General features: G+C 37.5%; 1 protein-coding gene across 2 annotated transcripts in view; it reads left to right on the top strand.

Moving 5' to 3' along the window:
- DHX40 (DEAH-box helicase 40) overlaps nt 1-27,288 on the top strand; it is a 52,210-nt gene that overhangs the window by 13,826 nt on the left and 11,096 nt on the right. For both annotated transcript variants that reach the window (XM_049702327.1, XM_049702328.1), the window contains exons 8-15: nt 1,542-1,641; nt 3,654-3,740; nt 3,887-4,069; nt 9,072-9,152; nt 10,559-10,716; nt 25,093-25,207; nt 25,806-25,914; nt 26,621-26,715. In XM_049702327.1, coding sequence (XP_049558284.1) covers nt 1,542-1,641; nt 3,654-3,740; nt 3,887-4,069; nt 9,072-9,152; nt 10,559-10,716; nt 25,093-25,207; nt 25,806-25,914; nt 26,621-26,715 — 928 coding nt within the window. The remainder of the gene's footprint in view (nt 1-1,541; nt 1,642-3,653; nt 3,741-3,886; nt 4,070-9,071; nt 9,153-10,558; nt 10,717-25,092; nt 25,208-25,805; nt 25,915-26,620; nt 26,716-27,288) is intronic.

The following is a 27,288-nucleotide window of genomic DNA, read 5'->3' as shown; positions in this document are numbered from 1 at the left end:
GGATACATGGATCTTTTTAAAATTTTCTTTGGAAACAGGTTTTGTACTTTATTTAAAAACAGGTTTGGTTAAGATTTTCTTGGCTGCTGAAAAGAAAACAACTTGAGGTTGTTCAGGTAGAAAGAGTGAATTTTCTGAACAAATTTCCAAATATCTCGTGGAAATTGCAGCCAGGCATTTAAAATTTTTCTCTTTTTAAAGGATATATATGTACTTACTGTTCTAATGTATAACATAAAATAGTAAACACATATAAAATAAAAAGTTTAAAAGGATGTTATGAGAAATATAAATAGACATGCTAATGATTTCTTTTCATACCCCAATCGATTGACTTGTATACTCCCTGGAATTATTACTCCTAATTTTTGGATGTCATTGAAATAGATGATCTACCCAAATCCCTTGCTTGACCTCTCTAGCTTAAGTGATCTTTTCCTTCATCCCACCATGGCCACCCCTTCAAAAATTTAACGTTGTAGACTTTGTCATTATCTTCATTTCTGATCTCAGTTTTAAACCTCTTTCTGATGATTACTTCCTGTCTCTGCCAGCTCACTCTTCTGTTCCTAATTCAACAATTTTCAGATTGCATTGAGATTTGTCTTATCACTTATCTCCTTTTGCCTATGCCGTAATCATTTCCTTGCAAACATTAACTCTCTTGTCCTGTTCTCTGCTTAACCTGTCAGGAGGGCAAGTCTGGTCAAATCCACCTTTCTGCTTATTTTACACTCAGGCCTGAGAATTGCCAGCAACCCAGAAATACTCTCTTGTGAACTCTCATGGATGATTCATTTTTTATTCTCTTTAGACTAGCTTTCCTGCATATATACTAGTCACTTCCCTATGGTTCACAAGTTAATTCTTTCTCTTTGCAAGAAACTGGCTTAGTCAAATTGAGCATCTCTTGGACCTTATTCCAAATTCACAGGAGAATGAGACTGGCCCAGTTGAAGGGAGATGTTTATCTTTGGTGCCACAAACTATGGCCAGAGGAGCAAGGTATCATACTATAAGCATCGCTGCTGAGGCCCACCCTTCAGAATGTGTGGATAGTGGAAATAAGGGTGGTGTTACTTGTTTAGAGTTGGAGTGATGAATTGGGCAGACACCTGAAAAAGTAAAAACTGCCTTAGCTAATCAGTCTTTAAAGCATAGAGAGGTTCTTAATCTGTTGTCCATGGATAGACTTCAGAGTCCTAAACACCCTGTTACTTGAAAATTTTTTTGTGTATGTACATATGTGACTTTTAATGGAGACAAGGCCCACAGTTTTTAAATAGTCTCTAAGGGAGCTATGACCTGTATAAAGGACTCTGCTGTAGGGTTTATTTTAGCGATGATCATCTGTGATGCCATGGATCTAGAGATCTTAATAGTGAAAGATGAGGAAAAATAGTTTTTGCTATTATATTTTGAATTCAAGATAATTAAAGAGTGAAGAAAATAACTTTTAATGAAAAGAAATGAGTTTTTCAAAACTTCAGTTTGACAAATGCATGTTGTAAATTAGTATTTTCTCTTTACATATAATTTAGATCAACAGAGAAGAATATTTTTGCCACCTCCACCTGGAATTAGAAAATGCGTCATATCCACCAATATTTCTGCAACATCTTTGACAATAGATGGAATCAGGTATAACTTTAAAATTCCTTTTAAAGCCGAGGAAGCCACTTAGCTAATCATAAAGCATTAAGTTTGTGTCTCTGTGCCCTCCACTAATTCCCTTCTCACTTTTTTAACCTGTAATCACCTATCATATTTTGTAATTATTGATTGCTCTGAATAGGAAATGGAGTAGGAGGTACACATAGTATTTCTGTTCACACTTTTTTTTTTTTTTGCGGTACGCGGGCCTCTCACCGTTGTGGCCTCTCCCATTGCGGAGCACAGGCTCCGGACGCGCAGGCTCAGCGGCCATGGCTCACGGGCCCAGCCGCTCCGCGGCATGTGGGATCTTCCCGGACCAGGGCACGAACCCGTGTCCCCTGCATCAGCAGGCGGACTCTCAACTACTGCACCACCAGGGAAGCCTGTTCACACTTTTAAAATACTGGTACTTGGTAACATGTAGCTTTCTCTTCCCAAATTTAAGATTATGTGTGATGTTTCATGGGTTTCTTTAAATGGGAAGCCAAACTTGTTTTTTCTATATTACATTACCAGCAGGTACCTAAGATGATCTGATATTCCCTTCTTACCTGTCAGCTCCACTTCACATAGTAAGCTTTGTATATCCAAGTGTTTATCTGGAGGTAATGTTGCTTGCTTTTCACCCTTCTGTGAAATGGACTTTTATTTTTCAATGTAATCAGTGATGCCATCAAATTTTGGAGTAAATTTTGTAGTGAAACACTTATCAGTCTAAGTCTAGACTGATAGCTAATGTGAAGTTCTTTCAGACTGTTGAACCACATTCCTTCTCGATATTTATCTTTTACCCAATATATTTTATGTCCTTAACTAAGTCTGCCTCTGCCACAGGAAGGCTGGACCTGACCCAGAGATCCTATATGTTTCTTTTGGGTAAAATGATGATCCAGATCTAAGAGGAAGTTTAATTTCCTCTGCTTTTCTCTTTGCTTTAAAAATAATGGTTTCATTAAGGGCTTAGGTAAGCAGCTGTCTTGAGTAAATTAAGCTCTGCCATTTTCTGTTTCCAGCAAAGGCAAAAGTCATTAAATAGCATGTTTCAGAATGTTCCCTAAGTGAATGATAGACTTAATACTGTTCCTAACTTAGTTTTTTACCTGACTTATTCTCTGTTTAGTTGGCTTAAAGTGGCATAGTTAAAGGCTAACTGGAATTAGGTTCTGAACCTGTTAGAATGGTTTAGAGCTGATTTTCAAGTTTATTTTTTTAATGGGAGAACATAAAATTAACATTGAAAAGTGAATAATTAAGTAGTATTTATTACATACATAATGTTGTGCAACTACTACCTTTATCTAGTTCTAAAACATTTCATCACCCCCAAATAAACACCTGTACACTTTAAGGGGTTGCTCCCCATTTGCGCCTCCACCCCAGCCCCTGGCGACCACCGCTTTCTGTTTCTATGGATATCCTATTCTAGGTATCTCATATAAATGGAATCATACAATATGTTACCTTTTGTGCCTGGTTTCTTCCACTCAGCATGTTTTTTGAGGTTCATCCATGTTGTAGCATGTATCAGTACTTCATTCCTTTCTGTGGCTGAATAATATTCTGTTGTATTTGTATACCATAATTTGTTCATCCTTTCGTCCCTTAATGGTTAATGGACATTTAGGCTGTTTCTACCTTTTGGCTCTTATAGTCCTCCTACAGTGCTACTATGAACATATGGCTACAAGTATTTGTTGAGTACTTGTTTTCAGTTCTTTTGAAAATTTCAGCCTAGGAATGGAACTTCTGGGTCATATGGTAATTCTATGTTTAATGTTTTGAGGACCCTCCAAACCATTTTCCACACTGGCTGAACCATTTTACGTTTCCAGTAGCAGTGTATGGGGTTTCCAATTTCTTGACTTTCAAGTTTTACACTTAACTTAAAAGTTGTTACGTAGCTGTTCGTTTGGTAGAAAAGGAGTACCCAAAGTGGTTAAAAATTAACAAGTCTTTCCTTATTTTATAGAAACTTACCTTTTTTTCATTGTACTTAGATATGTGGTAGACGGTGGCTTCGTGAAGCAGTTAAATCACAATCCCAGACTAGGATTGGACATCCTAGAGGTGGTTCCGATTTCAAAGTAAGTCTCTGTGTTAAGCCTTTTTGTTCAAAGAACAGTTGATTAGATAATTTCTGATTGGTTTGGGGAAGGAAGTGAATTACTTAGAAAAATCACAGAACATTTTGGGGACTTTGTTTTTTGTTTGTTTGTTTTTTCTTCTAAAGGAGTGAGGCCTTACAGCGAAGTGGCCGAGCTGGCAGGACTTCCTCAGGAAAATGCTTTCGCATCTATAGTAAAGATTTTTGGAATCAGTGTATGCCTGACCATGTGATCCCTGAGATTAAGAGAACTAGTTTGACATCTGTAGTTCTGACCTTAAAGTGCCTTGCCATACACGACGTAATAAGGTATGTAGACAACTTGAAAAAAAGAAAAATTTGTTAGGGAGTAAGGTTATTCCTCAGAAATTTTTTTGAAGTATTTGACTCGTATGTCCCTACGTTTCAAGGTTCAGCTAAACCCAAATACAGGGCTTCTTTGCATTGCTTTACTGGGATTTGATCCCTTGCTCGTATTCTAACCTTGGCTTAATGGAGTTTTCATGCTGATGTTTATTTGGATAATTTAATGACCACTGTTTATCTGTAATGAAAGGTATACAGTGACCCTAATGCCACTCAGAAAGTGTTGTTTTTTTTTTTTTTTTTTTGGTAGCATCTTTTGTATGGCCAGCATGGTACCAAGTACGATGAGAGACAGAATAATACTCTTTAGTAGGTTTTTGCTTTCACTAAGCTTAAATTATAATGGGGAAACGAGATTCGACACGAAGCAAAAAATAGAACAACTGTTAAATTAGTTAAATGTTAAAGAATATAATTAGTATAGGACAGAATATTGTAGGGGCTTGAAATTTCATATTATGAAATTTATGGTAGAAGAAATAATGAAAGCAAGTATTATCTTGGTTTTAATTTTGGTCTTAATTGGAAATGTTAAAGTGTGAGGAACGTTGAGAGAAGGTGACCATGCCTTCTTTAAATGCATAATAAGAAAGGAAGTAATTACTAGGTGCATCCAAATATGTATTGTATACTCTTAGAAAGCCATCTAAGATTTTTTTATAGTTATTATCATAAGACTAGAGGTTTTCTTCTTTTTTTAAAATTTATTTATTTTGGCTGCGCCGGGTCTTTGTTGCGGCATGTTTAGTTGCGGCACGCGGGATATTTTTTTAGTTGCAGCATGTGGGATTCTTAGTTGCAGCATGTGGACTCTTAGTTGCGGCATGCATGCAGGAACTAGTTCCCCAGCCAGGGATTGAACCCGGGCCCCCTGCATTGGGAGTGTGGCGTCTTACCTACTGGACCACCAGGGAAATCCCGAGACTAGAGATTTTCTAGATGAGAATATAAATCCTAGAAAGAGGAAAGCAAATATGTAAAATTCTAACTGATATCATAAATAATACTAATGAGAAAGAAAAGCCATTTAAAGAAATCTAAATGGCCAAACAGATGAACCCATATTTAAAAATATTATTTATAAAGGCTAACAGCAGCATATAATCAAGAATAAATATATATTAGAAAAATAGGAACAATAATTACTCAATATCATCTGCACTGAGGTTTTTTTTTTGCGGTACACAGGCCTCTCACCGTTGTGGCCTCTCCCGTTGCGGAGCACAGGCTCCGGACGCGCAGGCTTAGCGGCCATGGCTCACGGGCCTAGCCGCTCCACGGCATGTGGGATCTTCCCGGACTGGGGCACGAACCCATGTCCCCTGCATCGGCAGGCGGATTCTCAACCACTGCGCCACCAGGGAAGCCCTGCATGAGTTATTTTTTCATCTTAAGTTTTAAGACTTAGAATGTAATGAAAGTTCTTAAAATGCTAGAGACCAGAAAAAAAAAAAAAAAGACTTCTCTCCCCCACCCCCCCTTTTTTTCTCCCAGTTTTATTGAGATATAATTGATATACAGCACTGTATAAGTTTAAGGATTACAGCATAATGACTTACATACATCATGAAATGATTACCACAATAAGTGTAATGAACATCATCTCATACAGATAAAATATTAAAGAAATAGGAAAAAATTTTTTACCTCATGATGAGAATTCTTAGGATTTACTCTCGTAACAGCTTTCGTATATAACATACAGCAGTGATAATTATATTTATCATGTTGTGTCTCCCTGCTCTTTTTAAGATGTGTGCAGAATATGGGCAGGTACAACCAGAATTTGGAATAGGTGGTATAGTATTCATAGGTGACAGAAAGAAAATGGAACTTTTCAGTTATTATTTTGCCTCCCCCTTTCTCCTCCGTTAGGAATGATTTTAAAACTGAAAAGATAAGAACAAGTCTAGATAAGAAGGAATTAATGACCAATATCGATTTGGAAATAATGAGAGAAAACCTAATGACCATAAATGAGTTTGTATTGTGGCTTTAGACATTATTTCCATGGTACCAGAAGAACTTGCAGATATAATGTCAGAGATATCCTGGGGCGTCTCTGAGAAATTATGCAGAACAGGTTACCAGAAAATTGTGAGAAACTCAAAAATCAATTTTCCATTTAAGAAGAGGGCAGGTTATAGAAACAACTGCCCAGTAAGCTTGACATGATTCTTAGCAAATTCTAGCATAGATTATTGGAAAATGGTTTAAGAGAATATAATATATTTTTTAAAATATTTATTTATTTATTTGGCTGTGTTGGGTCTTTGTTGCAGCAAGTGGGATCTTTCCTTGTAGTGTGTGGGCTTCTCTCTAGTCGTGGAGAGGGCTCTAGAGCGTGTGAGCCCTGTAGTTTGCAGCACGCGGGCTCTAGTTGAGGTGCGCGAGCTCAGTGGTTGTGGTGCACAGGCTTAGTTGCCCCGCGGCATGTGGGATCTTAGTTCCCCGAGCAGGGATCAAACCGTGTCCCTTGCATTGGAAGGCGGATTCTCTACCACTGGACCACCAGGGAAGTCCCTAAGAGAATACAATGTTGATTTGTAATCATCAATGTGAATCAAAATGGTTCACAAAGAATATGTTATCATAAACCATTTTCTTTTCAGTTTGAAGGCAGGACCATCCACTTAATGGATGCACCACAAGGATTTATTGATTGATAACCTAATGTCTCTTGTTTTCAACACAATATTTAACAAGATTACATTGACGTATTTGTGAATAAGATGTGACAGTACTGCTGAATTAGGGTATATTTGCCAAATAGCCGAATCCAGAAAGTACTGATTAATTGCTCACCAAGCCTTGATGAAGGTTTTACTGGTAGTATGCTGAATTTCACTCTTTCCTGATAAGCAGTTTTAATGAAAATATTAAATAAAGATATTGAAGTCATGATTACCAGATTTTTGGAAAATATCTTCATTTCTAATGGGTAGATGATTAAAACCAAGATTTAGACTGGTCTCAGTAGGCCAGAGCCTTGGGCAAAAATCAACAAGGTGAAAGTCTGAAGGGGTACACCTTAAATCTTACGCTTTGGTTGCACATTAAAGAAATTCAGTGCGGAAAAGAGCTGCAATTATCAGATCACCACAAACTTAATATGAGCTTGCAATTATGACTATGTTTAAAGAACAATTTTAAAAATTCCACTGGCATAAACTTTGGTTATATTAATAAACCACAGTGTCCAGGTGATTGGGAATTATAGCATTCCTGTTCTGTGTTGGTCACTGTACATTTGGAGTTCAATTTTGCATGTCATCGAGTTTTATCAGGAGTTTGACGAACTAGATTGTTTCTAAAAAATGCTAAATATGGTTGGTGGGTCTCTTAGAAACCAAGTAATACAAGGAGAGTTTGACAGAATTGGTAATTGGTATAATCAAGGGAGAGAAATAATTGTAGTTTTTACAAATCTAAAATGGCTCTTATCTAGAAGAGGAAGCTGACTAGTCTGGTATTGCTCTAGGATAGGAGTCGTAAAATATGGTCTAGGCTCACTGACTGTTTTTGTAAATAAAATTTTATTGGAACACAGCCACGCCCATTCATTAATGTATGGCTGCTTTTGCTTCAGCAGCAGAGTTGAGTAATTGTGACAGCGACCATATGGCCTGTAAAACCTAAAATATTTACTATCTGGCCTTCTTTAGAAAGTGCTTGCCAACTCTTGCTCTAGCAGATACCAGGACTTGTTGGTACAAGTTGTAGGAAAGCTGACAGTAGAACAGTCTACCAGATTTTTGTTTATAAATAGAGTTGTCAATCCTCGAATGGACTTTTGTGTAAGGTATTAGACCTTTTGTCCTCTGTTGGACCTTTTTCAAGGTGGGAAATTGGAGTAGATGATTTAGCATCTCAAAACTAAAGGTGGAAAAAAAAAATCCAGTGCACAATAATATTAAGTGATTATTGTTCCTGGGGTGGGGGGATATATATTCACACTTGGTTATATGCCACTCTGCTGTCCTTTGTGAATATTATTTTTTTCCATATTTAAAGAAATATTTATTTTCAAGTGTGAAATAGATCCATGTTCTAGAGGCATCTGAATAGTCGTACTGTACTTTGTGAATATTGTTAATTGTCTTATGTTTATAAATGATATTATGGTATGTAAGAGAATGTCCTTATTTTCAGGGGATGTACTCTGAAATATTTTGGGGGTAAATTGGCATTACATTTGCAACCTGTTTGCAGGTAGTTCAGGAGAAAATAAGTACATACACATCCATACATACAATAAAGTAAATTGGTTAAATTAATTTAAGATATTTATCATTTCATTAAAAACCATTTTGAGGTACTATTAAATAATTTGTAATTTTTCGCCACTTTCAGTTAATTTTCCTTCACTGTTTTATAAAATTGTAATAAAAATTATAGATTACAGAACAGAGTAGACTTGATATTGGCTATGAAGAATGGGGAAGGGTTAAGATAAGTAGAGAGGAATGGTGAGAGTGTTCCAGCTAAGGGGGAATCAAAAAGAAGGGCTTTTTTTTTTTTTTTGCGGTACGCGGGCCTCCCACTGTTGTGGCCTCTCCCGTTGTGGAGCACTGGCTTCGGACATGCAGGCTCAGCGGCCATGGCTCACGGGCCCAGCCGCTCCGCGGCATGTGGGATCTTCCCGGACCGGGGCACGAACCCACGTCCCCTGCATCAGCAGGCGGACTCTCAACCACTGAGCCACCAGGGAAGCCCAAGAAGGGCTTCTTGAATTAAATAGAAGAGTGTGATTCAGAAAAAAAATTTCCTCCTTTGCTGAATGCTGATCACAATCATAGAATGCTTTGAAAAAAAAAAAAAAGACAGAGAAAAGAAAGACTTGAAAAACAGAAGTAAAACCTTTTAAAGGAATTTTCAAATCTGTATAAAATCTTGCCATGTTCAAGGAATGGAATCTCATTTTATGTCTCATTTAAACACACAGGTTTCCCTATTTGGATCCACCTAATGAGAGACTTATTTTGGAAGCTCTTAAACAACTCTACCAGTGTGATGCTATTGACAGGTAAAAAACAAACAAAAAATGAAAACAAAACCAACAACAGTAGATATTAATCTCTTTTTAAAATAGGGTTCTTTTTTTTTTTTTTTTTTTTTTTTGTGGTACGCGGGCCTCTCACTGTTGTGGCCTCTCCCGTTGCAGAGCACAGGCTCTGACACGCAGGCTCAGTGGCCATGGCTCACGGGCCTAGCCGCTCCGCGGCATGTGGGATCTTCCTGGACCGGGACACGAACCTGTATCCCCTGCATTGGCAGGCGGACTCTCAACCGCTGCGCTACCAGGGAAGCCCTGGGTTCTTTTTTTTAAATTATTTATTTTTTATTTATTTATGTTTGGCTGCATTGGGTCTTTGTTGCTTCGCACAGGCTTTCTCTAGTTGTGGCGAGGTGGGGCTATTGTGATGCATGGGCCCCTCATTGCGGTGGCTTCTTCTGTTGCAGAGCACGGGCTCTAGGCACGTGGGCTTCATTAGTTGTGGCACACGGGCTCAGTAGTTGTGGCTCGTGGGCTCTAGAGTGAAGGCTCAGTAGTTGTGGCACACAGGCTCAGCTGCTCCGCGGCACGTGGGATCCTCCCAGACCAGGGCTCGAACCTGTGTCCCCTGCACTGGCAGGTGGATTCCCAACCACTGTGCCACCAGGGAAGCCCTAAAATAGGGTTCTTAATACTTTCCTTTATCATTAGTAAGTGATTTGTTTGAATTGAATGGATTGTTTTCCCTGAAATTAAAAGTTGTCCTCAATCTTTCTTCACCACAGTTCTGAAATTGTACCATAAAACTGTTTTGTTTAGTATTGATATTATTTAACAAGTAATTTCTTTCTTTTTTTTTTTTTTTTTTTTTTTTTGTACTTTCTGACTGCTTTCATCCAATTCTCCCTCCCTTCTCACCCACTTCTGGTAACTACAAATCTGATCTCTTTTTCTATAAGTTTGTATGTTTGTTTGCTTTTGAAGTATAATTGACCTACAACACTATGTTTTTCCCTAACAAGTAATTTCTGAGTACCACTTCAGTGCCAGGCATTATGCTGGGTACATCAAAATGATGAGACCCAGAGTCCTTGTTCTCATGATTGTGTGATAGGAAAAGATGTGGTAATTATCACTGTCTCATTTCTTTAAGGACATTTTCCGTGCTTCTGTAGCATTGTGTGTCTTTTATTATACTACTTTATTCTGCCTCATTGTTTAGTTTTTTGGATATATAGGCCCTTGAGAGCAAGGAATTTATCATCTTTATATTTCTCTTATCAATGAACACAGTGTATCATATTTCTTATCTTGAATTGAATTTCTGGAGGTAATTTAAAGTAATCTAAATTATATCTGACTTATTCTGAATGATAAACATTTCCTTTGTACTCTCCCAAGGTAGAAAGACTTAAAAACTTTTTCTTTCCATTAAGGAGTGGCCATGTGACCAGATTGGGTTTGTCTATGGTAGAATTTCCTCTCCCTCCACATCTGACATGTGCAGTAATAAAGGCTGCTTCTCTGGACTGTGAAGACCTATTACTTCCAATAGCAGCGATGCTGTCTGTGGAAAATGTCTTCATTAGACCTGGTAAGAAGTTTATTGATGAGTTTCTTTTCCAATTAATAGATTTTATTTTTTAGAGCAGTTTTAGCTTTCTAGAAAAAATGAGGGAAAGTACAAACACAGAGTTTTCCCTATTATTAACATCTTTCATTAGTGTGGTACCTTCATTACAATTAATGAGCCAATATTGATACATTATTATTAACTAAGGGATCACTGTTTGTATTGTGAATTCTGTGGGTTTTGACAAATCTGTAATGACACATACTCACCATCAGAATATTGTGCAGAATAGTTTCACTGCCCTAAACGTTTCCCATGTTCCACTTAGTCATTCCTACATCCCTTCCCCCAAACCCTTAGCAACCACTGATCTTTTTACTGTCTTCATAGTTGTGCCTTTTCCAGAATGCCATATAATTGGAATCATACAATATGTAGCCTTTTCAGATTGACTTCCTTAACTTAGCAATGTGCTTTTACGGTTCCTCTATGTCCTTTTTTTTTTTTTTTTTTTTTTGGAGTATGGTTGCTTTACAACGTTGTGTTAGCATCCACTGCACAACAGAATGAATCAGCCATACACATACAGATATCCCCTCCATTTTGGACTTCCCTCCCATTTAGGTTACCACAGTGTATTAGGTAGAGTTCCCTGTGCTATATAGTATGTTCCCATCAGTTGTCTATTTTATACATAGTATTGAAAATGTATATGTGTCAATCCCAGTCTCACAATTCCTCCCACCCCACCCCTTTCCCCTTTGGTATCCATACATTTGTTCTCTACGTCTGTCTCTATTTCTGCTTTGCAAATAAGATCATCTATACCATTTTTCTAGATTCCACATATATGTGTTATTATATGATATTTGCTTTTCTCTTTCTGACTTACTTCACTCTGTATGACACTCTCTAGGTCCATCCACATCTCTACAAATGACCCAGTTTCATTCCCTTTTATGGCTGAGTAATATTCCATTGTATATATGTACCATCCTCCATGTCTTTCTGTGGCATGATAGCTCATTTCTTTTTATTGCTGAATAAAATTCCATTGTGTGCAATTTGTTTATCCATTCAGATATTGAAGAACATCTTGGTTGCTTTCAAGTCTTGGCAGTTATGGATAAAGCTGCTCTAAACATTTGTGTACATGTTTTTGTGTGAACATCGATTGTCAACTCATTGCCAAACTGTATGATAAGAATATGTTTAGATTTGTGAGAAACTGCCCAACTATCTTCCGAAGTGTCTGCACCATTTTGCATTCCCACCAGCAATGAGCCTGAGATTCCTGTTGCTCCACATCCTCAACAGCTTTCAGTGTTGGCAGTGTTTTGGGTTTTGGCTATTCTCATAGGTGTGTAGTGGTATTTCATTGTTGTTTTAATTTGCAGATCCCTGATAACATATGATGTTAACTGTCTTTTCATATGCTCATTTGCCATTTGTGTATCTCCTTTGGTGAGGTGTCTGTTCCAGCCTTTTTTAATCAGGTTATTTGTTTTCTTATTGTTGAGTTTTAAGAGTTCATTGTATGTTTTGGATAACAGTTCTTTATCAGAAATGTCTTTTGCAAATATTTTTTCCCAGTCTGTGACTTGTTTTCTCATTCTCTTGACATTGTCTTTCACAGAGCAAAAGTTTTTAATTTTAATGAAGTCCAGCTTATCAATTATTTCTTTGATGGGTCATGCCTTTGTGTTATATCTGAAAAGTCATCACCGTACCCAAGTTCATCTAGATTTTCTCCTATGTCATCTTGTAGGAGTTGATGTCCTTTTGTTCCAGCCCCATTTATTCAAGACTCCTTTCTCCATTGTAATTCCTTTGCTCCTTTGTCAGAGTTAATTTGGTTGAATTTGTGTGGATCTATTTCTGGGCCTTGTATTCTGTTCCATTGATCTGTTTTCCTGTTCTTCTGTCTGTACCACACTTTCTTGATTATTGAAGCTTTATAATAACTCTTGAACCTGGATAGAATCATTTATCCAGCTTTTCTCTTTCCCTTCAGTATTGTTTTGACTATTCTGGGTCTTTTCCCTTTCTATATAAACTTTAAACCCAGTTTGTTGATATCCACAAAATAACTTTCTGAGACTTTAATTGAGATTATATATTTTTTAATAAGATTTTTTAAATATTTATTTTATTTATTATTTATTTTTGGCTGCGTTGGGTCTTCGTTGCTATGCACGGGCTTTCTCTAGTTGTGGCGAGCAGGGGCTACTCCTTGTTGCGGTGCGTGGGCTTCTCATTGCGGTGGCTTCTCTTGTTGTGGAGCATGGGCTCTAGGCACGCGGGCTTCAGTAGTTTTGGCACGAGGGCTCAGTAGTTGTGGCTCACAGGCTCTAGAGCGCAGGCTCAGAGTTGTGGCACACAGGCTTAGTTGTTCTGCGGCATGTGGTGTCTTCCTGGACCAGGGCTCGAACCCGTGTCCCCTGCATTGGCAGGCAGATTCTTAACCACTGCACCACCAGGGAAGCCCCTAATTGAGATTATATTGACTCTATAGATCAAATGGGAAAGAAGTGACATCTTGACAGTATTGTCTTCCTATCCATGTACAAGGAATATCTGTTTATTTAGATCCCCAGTAATTCACTGAACATTTTTTTGATTACCATATAACTAGCCCTACGAAAGATGAAACTGAAGATAAACAATTTTTTTCATTTTGTTATTCTTTAACTTAGTTTTTTGAAATAGGGAGTATATAACGTTCCTGGCTGAAAGTTAATTTCCTTTCACTGGTAAAGGAAGATAGTATGGTGAACCTTTGCCCTGTTATAATACATTAGTAATATATTAACCTTTTTTTTTTTCTACAATCAAAAAAAAAAGGTAGGTCAGCCCTTGTACACTTAGAGAATTGTTTTGAAGTTTCCATGTCTTTAGCCTTCTGCTTCTTTCCTTTCTTAGTGTGTCAGTACAGGGTACAACTTGGTTCATCACACGTGAGCTTTGCTTTCTTCTAGTGCGTGGTGGGGAGGGTTGGGGGGGTGGTTCACAATTTTTTTTTTCCAAAGAGCTTCTGAGTAGATAGTATATCTTACCTGCAACCAATACTAACAATAGTGTGCTATCTCACTGGCCAAATCCCTTTATGATTGTGAGTGTTGGGTCCAGATTGGTTTATTATTGTGATGGTTATAATGGAGGATATGTTTCTCTATAAAAATACTCTGTAGTTTAATTAGTGTGCTACCTATCCCAAATAGATTGCAGTGTAGTTTTTAAGTGTCAGAATTTTGATTCTAGTAGTACCCTAATTGCAGGGGTTTTTTTTTTTTCTAGTATAATACTATATGCAGTAAATAAGGTTGGCTGGCTTTCATTAGGTAGTATCAAAGCTAAAAATACTATTTAAAAAAACTATTACAGAGTATTGAAATGGGGGGCAAGAGCTCAGGATTCTAACCTGACTCACTGCTACCTAATTATCTGACTGTTGGCCTAGTTTTTCTGGACTTCATTTGTAAAACCAGGGAGCTGGATTAAGGTGATCCAACTCCAACAGTCTTGTAATGCCAAAAAAAGGAAATGTTTTTCCTTGTTGGAATATTGAAATAGATGAAACTAGTCTGGTGTTACATTTTTTTGTGTGTGTGGAGGTGGGGTATAAGATTTTATTGTAATACAATTTCAAACTTACAGAAATGTTGAAAGAGTAGTAAAAGAATTTGTTTTTAACTTTCATCTAGTTTCAGCAGTTTTTAACATTCTCCTGCATTTGCTTTATAATTCTCTCTGTGCATGTATACATATACGTATTTATTTATTTTTTATTTTTTATTTTTTGGCTGCGTTGCTGTGTGTGGGCTTTCTCTAGTTTTGGTGAGCGGGGGCTACTCTTTGTTGAGGTGCGTGGGCTTCTCATTGCTGTGGCTCCTCTTGTTGTGGAGCACGGGCTTTGGCGTGTGGGCTACAGTAGTTGCAGCATGCAGGCTCAGTAGTTGCAGCACATGCACCCTAGAGCACACGGGCTTCAGTAGTTGTGGCCTGTGGGCTCTAGAGTGCAGGCTCAGTAGTTGTGGCTCATGGGCCTAGCTGCTCCGAGGCATGTGGAATCTTCCTGGACCAGGGATTGAACCCACGTCCCCCTCACTGGCAGGCAGACTCTTAACCACTGCACCACCAGGGAAGTCCCTACATATATGTATTTATAAATATGCACCTTATTTCTTTTTCTGAATCATTTGAGAGTAAATTGGAAACATTGTGCTCCCTTACCACAAAACATTTACATGTACGTTTACCAAGAACATGGGCAATCTCTTACTTAACCATAGTACATTTATCAAAATTAGGAAAGTTAACTGATACAATGCTGTTATCTAGTCCAGAGTCCATATTCAAATTGTCCATTGTCCCTAGAGTATACAGAAGTAGTTTCAGAATTGCTAAGCTATACCACTGTGAAAGGCAGTCCTGTATAAGTAGAGTTCAGTATTTGCTTATAGTTGTGTTTTGGTTTTTTTTGAGGCAAAATCTACATGTAGTGAAGAGTATAAATCCTAAGTGTATAATTCAGTGAATTTTGTGAAATAAATTTACCAATGTACCCTACACGCCTGTCAAGATATAGAACAGTTTTATCACTCCAGAAAATTCTCTCAGTGCCCGTTCTCAGATTCCATCCTACCTCCCCCCAGCAAGCCACTTTTCTGACTTTTTTCAGGTTAGTTTTGCCCCTTCTGAAACTTCACATAAATAGAATTATACAGTACGTGCTTTTTTGTGTTTGGCTTCTTTTGGTCAACATATTGTATGTGAGATTCATACATGTTCTTGTATGTATCAGTGCTTTGTTCTTTTTATTGTTGAGTAGTATCCTGTTGTATACTACAATTAGTTTACCCATTATCCTATTGATGGACATTTGAATTGTTTCTTGTTTGACGCCATTTATAAATACAGCTATTTTGAAAATTCTTGTGCAAGTCTTTTGTAGATATATATTTTTATTTTTCTGAGATAAATACCTAGGAGAAAAATAGCTGCATTACTGAGTTTAACTCTAAGAAATTGCCAAATCTTTTCCCACAGTGTCTCTACCATTTAAAAATCACATCAACAGTGTTTGAGAGTGCAACTTGCACTACATGTCCTCCTCAACATTTGGTGTTGCCAATCACTTTCATTTTATATATTCTGTTATATATTAGTGATACCTCTTTTTGGTTTTAATTTGCATTTTCCTGATGACTTATAATTTTGAGCACTTTTTTGTGTGATTATTGATCATTTATCTGTCTTTGTGAAGTATCTATTATAGTCCTTTGCCCATGTTTTAAATTAAAAAAATATATATATATTGAATCTGGTAGTTCTTTATTCTAGGTACAAGTTATTTGTTAGGTATGAGTTGTGCATATTTTCTTCCCAGCCTGTGGCTTTTCTGTTTGCTTTTTTCACAGTGTCTTTTGATGAGAGAGGTTTTGAATTTTGAAGAAGTCTTACGATATCAATTTTTGTGTGTGTGTGGTTATTGCTTTCTGCATGGTAAGAAATGTTTTCCTGCCCCAAGATAGTAAAAATATGCTTCTCTCTTGTATCTCTATTGATACTTTGATCTAGAAGCTTTACAGTTTCTAGCCATTAAGTTTAGGACAGTAATCCATCTGAAATTAAGCTTTGTATATGGTGTGAGGTAGGGGTCTAGATTACTTTTTTCCTGTGAATATCCACTTGTTCCAGGACATTTGTTGAAAAGATTTACTTTCCTGCATTGAGTTGCTTTGGCACCTTTGTTAAAAATCTGTGAAAAGTAGGGGGACTTCCCTGGTGGTCCAGTGGTTAAGACTCCATATTTCCACTGCAGGGGGCACGGGTTCTATCCCTGGCCGGGGAACTAAGATCCCACATGCTGCGCAGTGTGGCACGGCCAAAAAAAGAAGTTAAAAAAAAAAAAACCTTATTAAAAAAAAGTCTGCAGAAAGTATATGTGTAATAGTCTATTTCTGGACTTTATTTTATTCCATAGATCTATTTGTCTATCCTTATGTCAGTGCCAACTTTGTATTGATTACATAGCTTATGATAAATTTTGAAATCAGCTAGAAAAAGAAGCAGAATATTTATATTTTCAGTATTGTTTTGATTATTCTATATTCTTTATATTTCCATATAAATTTTAAAATCAGCATATTAGTTTCTTAAAAATAAGCCTGCTAAGAATTTAGATAGAGATTGTATTGAAAACTTTGCTGGCTTTTTGCCATTTCTTAACATATCCTTGTTCTATTGTTGTCATATATATTATATTTACATACATTATAAACCCCACAATACAGTATTGTAATTTTTCCCTTAAACCTTCATATGTCTTTGAAAGAAGTTAAGAGAAGAAGAGAAAAATTAAGTCTTTTCCATAGCTAGAAGTAAAAGTCCAGGTGTTAGTTTTTAAACTCTTATTTAGAACCCTCTATCTGTGGGTGGACTGCTGACTCAGTTTTTTAGCCTTTCAGGTTGTTCAGGTCTTAAGTTTTGATTATGTGGTTTTTTTTTTTTGTTTTTTTTTTGTTTTTTTTTTTTTTGCACTACGCGGGCCTCTCACTGTTGTGGTCTCTGCCGCTCCGCGGCATGTGGGATCTTCCCGGACCGGGGCACAAACCCGCGTCCCCTGCATCAGCAGGCAGACTCTCAACCACTGCGCCACCAGGGAAGCCCTTTTGTTTTTTTTTTATTAAGTCCTTGAGGTGGTTTTTGGTATCTTGAAGGCCTTTATTTGGGATCTACACTTTAGCAATTCCAGGAAAAGGGAGACTTTCCTTTGCTAGCCTAATACTTGGCCTTAGATATCTATGGACATAGGTCATTATAATTCTTTAGAATATTGAGATAATAGCCAATAGGAATACGTCTTGTATTCTGTGCTTTGATTTGATGGGAAATTTTTGAGTAAGTCTTGCCCTTTTGAAGCACGTGATATCAGTGATGTTAATGGATATGAAGCATGAATTACCCTGAAAGCCCTCAGGTAACACATAGATTTATCAGTGTTTCTAAATTCCATGCAATGAAAACATAACTGTAAAGCAATGGCCTTATCTATTGTCTTGTCAGATTTAAGATTAAGTTTATTTTCCTTAGATACTGACCTAGGCCCTCTTTTTAAAAAGTAGGTAACACATGTGTTGCTATTGTCAAATATATTACATTTCTATGTTATAGGCCCAACAATACAATTTTATAGATAATGTTTCATGCAATTTCTTTTAAATACATAAGGGAATAGAAGAAATAATCAATAATAATATAATCATACTCTTTTAAAAAATTTACCTACATTTTAACTTTTACCAGTGCTCTTTTTTAGTGTCATTCAGATTACCATCTTGTGTCACTTCCTTCAGCCTGAATAACTTCTTTTATTATTAATTGTAAGGCAGGTATGCTAGCAATGAATTCTTTCAGGTTTTGTTTTCCAGGAATGCCTTTATTTTGCCTTCATTTTGAAAGATAGTTTTGCTGGATATAGGATTCTTAGTTAATGGTGGTTTTCTTTCAGCATTATATTATCCCACAGTCCTTTGGCCTCCATCATTTCTATTGAAATTCGACTTTTAATTTTATTGAAGTTCTTTTGTTCACAACAAGTAAATTTTCTCTTGCTCCCTTCAGTATTTTGGCTATTATATGTCTGTGGATCACTTTGCTTTTATCCTAGTTGGAGTTCATTAAGCTTCTTGAATGTGTAGATAAATGTTTTCCATCAAATTTTGGAATTTCTCAGCCATTATTTTCTCAAAAAATTTTCTGCCCCTTTCTCTGTCCTCTTCTTCTGGCACTCCCATTATGCATATGTTGGTGTGCTTAATGATGTCCCGTATTTCTCTGAGACTCTTTGGATTGCTTGATCTCTCTTGATCTATATTTTGCTGATTCTTTCTCCTGTGAGTCCAAATCTACTGTCGAGCTCCACTTAGTGAAGTTTTCGTTTTGTTTATTGTACATTTCCATTTCAGCAGTCAGCCACTGATTGGTTGGAGGTTGTTCCTAACCCCCTTAAGCCACTGGTGTTTGCACCCTTTACTGTTGGATTTATGTTGTGTGGCTTGAAGACTATTTTCACAGTTCAGGGAGTTTATGAGTTTGTCCTGTGTTCAGCCAAAGACAGAGGCTCAGATGTTCCCTCTCCTTTTGCTTCTTGGGCATCTGCACAGTCTTCCAGAGCATCAGGACAAACTATGATTTTTGCAGTTTTCTCTGATATTTCTGTTAAATGTTTGGCTGGTTTCATTTATTACAAACCCATAGGTAACATCATACTCAGTGGTGAAAAGCTAAAACCTTTTCTCTAAAGCAGGAACAAAACAAGGATGTGCACTCTAGCCACATCTGTTCAACATAGTATTGGAAGTCTGAGCCACAGCAGTCAGACAAGAAAAAGAAATAAAAGGCATCCAAATTGGAAGGGAAGAAGTAAAACTGTCACTGTTTGCAGATGACATGATACTGTACATAGAAAACCCTAAAGTCTGCATCAAAAAATTATTAGAATTAATAGATGAATTCAGTAAAGTTGCAGGATACAAAATTAGTATTCAGAAATCTGTTGATTTTCTATACACTAATAGTGAACTATCAGAAATAGAAAGCAAGAAACTAATTTATTTTAAATTACATCAAAAAGAATAAAATACCTAGGAATAAACTTAACCAAAGAAGTGAAAGACCTATACTGTGAAGATTATAAATCATTGATGAAGGAAATTGAAGATGGTACAAAGAAATGGAATGGTATCTCATGTTCCTGGGTTGGAAGACTTAATATTGTTAAAATGTCCACACAACTCAAAGCAATCTGTGGATTTAATGCAATACCTTTCAAAATACCCGTGACATTTTTCACAGAACTGGGACAAATAATCCTAAAATTCGTATGGAACCACAAAAGACCTTGAATTGCCAAAGCAATCTTGAGAAAAAAGAACAAAGCTGGAGGTGTCATACTCCTTGACTTCAGACTGTACTACAAAGCTACAGTAATCAAAGCAGCATGATACTGGCTCAGAAACAGACATATAGATCAACAGAACAGAATAGAGAGCCCAAAAATAAACCCATGCACTTATGGTCCATTAATTTATGACAAAGGAGTCAAGAATATATACAATGGAGAAAAGACAGTCTCTTCAATAAATGGTGTTGGGAAAACTAGACAGCTATATACATGTAGAATGTATGAAAAAGAATGTATAAAAGAATGAAATTAGAACGTTTTCTCACTCCATGTATAAAAATAAACCCCAAATGGATTAAAGACCTGAAGCCATAAAACTCATAGAATAGAACATAGGCAGAACATTCTTTGACATAAATCATAGCAATATTTTTTTGGATCTGTCTTCTAAGGCAAAAGAAACAAAAGCAAAAATAAACAAGTGGAACCTAATTCAACTTAAAAGCTTTTACGCAGCAAAGGAAATGATTGACAAAACAAAAAGACAACCTACTGAATGGGAGAAAATATTTGCAAGTGATATGACTGAGAAGGGGTTAATATCCAAAATATATAAATAGTGCTTGCAACTAAATATCAAAAAAACAAACAGCCTGATTGAAAAATGGGCGGGGAATTCCTTGATTGTCCAATGGTTAAGACTCCGTGCTTTTGCTGTCGAGGGCTTGGGTTCAGTCCCTGGTTGGGGAACTACAATATCCCACAAGCCCTGCAGCAAAAAAGGGGGTGCAGAAGACCTGAATAGACATTATTCCAAAGAAGATATACAGATGGCCCAACAGGTACATGAAAAAATGCTCAACATTGCTAATTATCAGAGAAATACAAATCAGAACCACAATGAGATATCACCTTGACACCTGTCAGAATGACTATCATCAAAAAGTCTACACATAATAAATGTGGCGAGGATGTGGAGGAAAGGGAACCCTAGTATACTGTTGGTGGGAATGTAAATTGGTGCATGCAGTGTGGAAAACAGAATGGAGTTTCCTCAAAAAAACTAAAAATAGAACTACCTTATCATCCAGCAATTCCACTTCTGGGTATACATTTGAAGCAAATGAAAACACTAATTTGAAAAGGTAACATGTATCCCAGTTATAGCATTGTAGCAGCATTATTTACAATAGCCAAGATATGGAAGCAACCTAAGTGTTCATCAACAGATGAATGGTTAAAGAAGATATGGTGTATATATATATATACATATATATACACACACACACACACACACACACACACACAATGGGATATATCTTAGCTGTAAAAAAGAATGAAATTCTGCCATTTGCAACAATGTGGATGAAATAAGTCAGACAGAGAAAGACAAATACTCTGTTATCACTTATATGTAGAACCTAAAAAATAAATGAATTTACATAACAAAACAGAAACAGACTCACAGATATAGAAAACAAACTAGTGGTTACCAGTGGGAAGAGAGAAGGGGGGATGGATAATATCGTGGTGTGGGATTAACAGATGCAAACTACTATGTATAAAATAAATGAGCAACAAGGATATATTTTACAGCACAGGGAAATATAGCCATTATTTTGTAATAACTTATTTTTTTAAATAAATTTATTTATTTATTTTTGGCTGTGTTGGGTCTTCGCTGCCGCACGCAGGCCCTCCCCAGCTGCAGCAAGTGGGGGCTACTCTTCGTTCGGTGCACGGGCCTCTCACCGCAGCGGCCTCTCCTGTTGCAGAGCACGGCCTCCAGGCACACATGCTTCAGTAGTTGTGGCTTGCAGGCTCCAGAGCGCAGGCTCAGCAGCTGTGGCACACGGGCCCAGTCGCTCCGTGGCATGTGGGATCCTCCAGGACCAGGGCTCGAACCTGCGTCCCCTGCACTGTCAGGTGGATTCCCAACCACTGAGCCACCAGGGAAGTCCCTGTAATAACTTTAGATGGAGTATAATCTATAAAAATACTGAATCACTCTGTTGTACACCTGCAACTATTATAATATTGTAAGTCAACCATGCTTCAATAAAAATAGTTTGGCTGCTCTACTTCAATTTTTGCTGGTCTGCCTCTATTGATATTACGCCAAGCTGTCATTCTCCATGGATTGGTAGCTGATTGATCTGTTTTTGACAGTGCCCTGGGGCATAAATTGCTCCATAGTCTGATCCAAATAAAGTTAGGCACCTTGGCAAGAGCATTCCTTGGTATCATCCAGGTCTGATTCCTTGAGGCAACAATTGCTACCTGTTTCTTATTCATACTTAAAGAGACACTCTTGCTATATGTACATATATGACCTAGGCTTAATTTTTTTTTTAAATTTATTTTTGGCTGCTTTGGTTCTTTGTTCCTGTGCACAGCTTTCTTTAGTTGCGGCGAGTGGGGGCTACTCTTTGTTGCAGTGTGCAGGCTTCTCATTGCGGTGGCTTCTCTTGTTGCAGAGCATAGGCTCTAGGCGTGCGGACTTCAGTAGTTGTGGCACGCGGGCTCTAGAGCACAGGCTCAGTAGTTGTGGCGCACGGGCTTAGTTGCTCCGCGGCATGTGGGATCTTCCCAGACCAGGGCTTGAACCCGTGTCCCCTGCATTGGCAGGCAGATTCTTAACCACTGCGCCACCAGGGAAGCCCCTAGGCTTAATTTTTAAACCTGGATTGATGAAGCAGGCTTCAGCTGTTACAAAATGCAGCTTCACTTTTTGAGCATGTGACTTGCTGAGATCTTGCTACACCCTAAAATATGTATTCATTGTCCAACTGCTTTTAAGTGCATTTATAGTCTTTATAGGTTAAGCATTTCTTTCTGGCTTGCGTCTTAGTCATTGTAGATCACCTAATTTAGTTTATTATATACTTATTGGTAAAACTGGCTAGTATTTTCAGATCTAACATTGAATAAAGATTTTAAACATCAAAATGATGATTTTGCTCTAGTAAACTGTGTACACAGCGTCTGCTAGTATAGATATTGCTTTAGAAGTCAGACAGTGGAGTGAGGGCTCTTAAATGTTTTTAAGGTGGTAAACAGCATCACCTTAAAATGGAACAAATTTAAAATAACATTGTGTTGGTTTTTAAGTTTTTAATTATTTTAACTGACATTTTTAGAAATAAATCATACTTTATGTGTATGTGTCACTTACAGCCTTACTCCCCTGCTTCAGCTCTGAGGATTGTTGTTATTAAAACCCTTTCTGTGTAATAGTTTTATTTTCTGATTGGTTGTTATATAGAAAAGTATTAACTTATCTTCCCAAAGAGAGAAGTTCAGCTGATAGAGCCTTGTGTTGCTGCTTCAGCTTCTTATTTAGTTTTTGCCTCAGTAGCATTATTTGCATGAGTTAAAACTGATAATAGAATTTCAATCTGGGGAAAGATAATAAACTAAAGAAAATGACAAGTCTGCTGGGAAAGTAATTAAAGATGGATAGTCAAACTACTGTTTAGTCAGAGTATAAACTTGCTGAGATTGTAGGAACTGTGTGTGATATGGTTTTTTACTTTCCTATAGAAATCCTGAATTTACTATGGGACTTCTGCCAGTTTTAATTTTAATTAATTAGGTTATTTTTAAGAGAAGAGATAGGGAAAAGGAACAAAAATATGTTCTGTATTTTCTCTTGACTTTGAGAGTAACAGGGGGAGAGAGAGACAGAGAGAAGGTAGTAGCAATGTGGGAAGGACAGCCAGAAAAGCAGTGTGCTCTCTACATTTTTTAAAGTGTGAGCAGGTAGCCACTCTTTAAACAACAGAGATCCAACACTAACCATGCAGTTAATCTTTACAAAATATAAACTGAGTTTAGAATTGTAATCCACTAAAATTTATTGTAGTTATTATGACATTTTATTAAGAGATGGTAAGCCATTTGTGTAAATTGTTGTAGTAGGTATTACAGCTAAATTGAACATTTCTAGGGTCAGCTGGAGGCAGAGAAGAGAAGAACTGAACCATAATAGGAAGCTTCTCTGAGGCTTCATAGCCCAGAGGTCGGAGGAGGCTGGGACTTTACATTTGTATGGCAGGGATACCACAGTTCAAGGATGCAGCAGCCCCTGGCTGATAGGTAGGCTTGTCTCTTAGTGTTGGAGCCAAGACAGAGTTGATGCTTGAGTCTAGTGCATAGTACCTTCTGGGCAGTGGTGTTTGGGTGCATGAAATTAGATGTTTTGGCTTAAAAATCAATATCCATGACTGGTTCAAGAGATAGTCATTATATCTTCACCTTGGCAGGGCCATTTGTATGGCCATATTTGCTCTCCTTTTGTCTCTAGCTGCTTCCTTCAGTTGTTACCCAGGTCACATAGGTGGAAGCCACTTAAAGCCTGGGATAGAAGACTTTATATCTTCATGAGTGTTTCATTTAATCAGATTGCTTTCTTCCTAATACCAGGAACTGATGCTTTGCACATTCACGTTGTAGTCTGTCTAAGTGCTGCTGCCTGGAATTGGGCAGCATGGTGCCTCTGCCAAATCTAGCTGCGATGGGCATACTGAACGAGTAGGGTGGGGGTTTGATGCCCTACAATGAGGGAAGAAGCCCTAGGACCTTTTGACAAAAAAGGGGGGGGTTAAGTTTAGAAACAGGCAAAACACTTCTTTGGGGTTAGAAGTCAGGATATGGGTTATCCTTGTGGACGGGAATGGGTAGTTATTGGAAGGAGAGCAAAAAAAGGGCTCTGGGATGCTGGTAATATTCTGCTTGTTGATCTGGGTGTTGGGTACATTGGTATGTTATATTTGTGACCACTCATTGACCTGTACACTTTTGACCTGTGTAGTTTTCTGTATGCATGATATACTTCAATATAAAGTTAAAAAAGAACAGTTTGTCGTACTTCATTTCTGCATATATGATGGTCCTTATTGTCCATAATTAGGAATTGGATAAATAGGGTCTGGTTAAATTGTGTTGTGTTCCTTATACCCCTGAGAAATACAATGTAGGTATGTTTGAGAATGAATAATTCTATATGTACTTACATTAAGCTGTTACTAATAAAGGAAATTTCAGAAGGTATATCCCACTTATGTAAAAATAAACGATTATACACAATGCTTGTATATATATAGAAAATATCTTGAAGGACACACACTAAATAATTAACAGTGGTTAGCCTTGAGGATTGGTTTATGGGTAATGTAACAAAGTGGGGAACATTGAACTTTTACGTAAGTATTTTTTACTGTGAGCATGGGTTACTCTTATGGTAAAACCAATACTAAATTCTAAATACTTTTTGGGAGGAATAATGTTGCTATTCTGGTAAAATCTCCAAAGTGTGATTAAAGAAGAAAAGGAATTGTGGGAGTAGAGACCCCCCAGAGGAGTTAGTGTACTTCTCCCTTATTGCACCTCAGAGGGCGAGGCAGATTTTAATGAGCTTGAATAAACAAAGTGAATATAGGCACTTGATGTAAAGTAGAACTAAACTGCCTTTCCAATTGTCGTTTTAGTTGATCCAGAGTACCAGAAGGAAGCAGAACAGAGACATCGAGAATTGGCAGCTAAAGCTGGAGGATTTAATGACTTTGCGACTTTAGCTGTCATCTTTGAACAGTGCAAATCAAGGTATGTGAGATAGTTCTTCGTACTGGAAAGTGTTAGTTTGAAATATATCTTCAATATAGTATATTATTTTAGACAGTAAGGTTCAGTGGAAATGATACTGACCTCAAGGTATTTTTGTGAACATTAGTGGGATTTCTCTGTCAGGTGACTATGACTTAGTAGTCATTTATTGCATAACATTAGTTCTCTTCTTTCTTCTCCCCTTAAACCTTTCCTGAAAACTGACCTTATAGAATTTTGGCTCTGTATAAGTAGCTTAGTTGAGAAAATGATTGGATATTTGTTAAAGCGTATATGAATAAAAAGGAACCCATTTCCAAATCATGTTTTAATTCACTTAGAGGCACCTGCATTAACTTGTTAAAGCATATATGAATAAAAAGAAACCCATTTACGAATCATGTTTTAATTCACTTACAGGCACCTGCATTAATTTGTTTTTTCAAATTCCTTAAAGTGCTTTTTTATTAATTGGACAGGTCTCATAAAAGAGCTGACAGTTGCTATGGGTTTCTAGTTGTGTAATAGAAATGAGAACGTTAGACTGTCTTTCACTCATAGAAGATATTTTTGAGACACCAATATTTTTGTTTTGCAGTGGAGCTCCAGCTTCGTGGTGCCAGAAACATTGGATTCATTGGAGGTGCTTATTTTCTGCATTTCGTGTTGAAGCTCAACTTAGAGAACTGATCAGGAAGCTTAAACAGGTGATTGCTATAATGTTTTTTTCCTTGAGTAGCATTTTGGCAAGGCCTTCTGAGTACTCTACTCCAAACCATATATATTGTAAGGTGTTGAAGAATGGTTTGTAGGAACAGGCACCGTTCCTGACCCTGTGCGAGCACACAGCTCTATTATCCCTTATCCTTTTGGGAGGCTCTTTTCCTGGCCTTGGGTAATTTCCTCACATTCATATGCTTACCATTATTCAGTTGAACTCTTGAGGCCCTTCTGCATATCTCTGGAGTTCTCTATGCAGATCTCTTCTCTCCTGAACTCTGGCCTGGGAACTCTAGCCATCCTGGTCTTCCTGGATTCTCAGCTCAGTCTCTTTAACTCTGGGAGTTCTCCACGTTCCACTTGGGTTTTTCCTTTCCTGCACCTTCGTCCAGAATCTTTCTCAAGGTTGACTGTAAGCTGGGGCAGTTGTTGGACTTACTTCATTTATTTTCCCTACTTCATTTATTTCTCAGAGGTCACTGTCCTTTATTGCTTGATATATAGTGTTTTGGAGATGATTATTTCATATGCTTTGTCCATTTTTTGGTTGGTTCAAGCAGAAGGGTAAATCTGGTCCCTCTTACTCCATATTGGCCAGAAACAGAAGTCTTTAGAAATGTGGATTTTTCAAACTAAAAGATTATTTCAAATTGTTCTGTGAGATTTACCACTGTACATGTATTCTTTCTATAGCAAAGTGACTTCCCAAGAGAGACCTTTGAAGGCCCTAAACATGAAGTACTGCGAAGATGTCTTTGTGCAGGTTATTTCAAAAATGTAGCTCGCAGGTAAGCAGTAAGAGCTTGAGAGATGGATAGAGAAATACAACCATATTTGATGATAATATTAAATATTTAATATTAAAGACAGTTTGATTTAAACTCTGTTTAAATCAAATTATGATGACATCAATTACAGTGACCCTTTTCATAATTGTCACTTGTGCAAGGGGAGCTGCAGTGGCTGAGAGCAAGATATTGAAGCTCTTGTGGGGCAGGAGGGGAGTCTGTAGGACAGCTGTCCAGCATGGGGTATTAGTGCCTAAGTTAAGTGACACTGTTTTCTTGCAGAGGGGTGGCTCTTTGTGGAGTGTGAAAGCCAAATAGGTTGAGGATGGCATCCCTGAGGAAGGGTAGTTTGGTGTGGAATGTCAGGTCTTGAGCAGGATTGGGGAAGGTACTTACATGGGAGTTATTTGGTATTGAGTGTCAGAGTCTGAGTGTAGGGAGGGAGGCCATCTTTGTAGGGAAAGGGGTAAGAGTGGTGGTGATGGGAGATTCGTTATATACAGGGGAATTGATCACATAATTGAATATATTAAGGCAAATGGTGAAGGGAGTTAGAAATGCTGAAAGGGAGAA

This window comes from Orcinus orca, chromosome 19, assembly GCF_937001465.1.
Source record: "Orcinus orca chromosome 19, mOrcOrc1.1, whole genome shotgun sequence".
Taxonomy (NCBI): domain Eukaryota; kingdom Metazoa; phylum Chordata; class Mammalia; order Artiodactyla; family Delphinidae; genus Orcinus; species Orcinus orca.
Note: the sequence above shows the minus strand (reverse complement) of the source record. Positions and strands in the feature narration are given on the sequence as shown.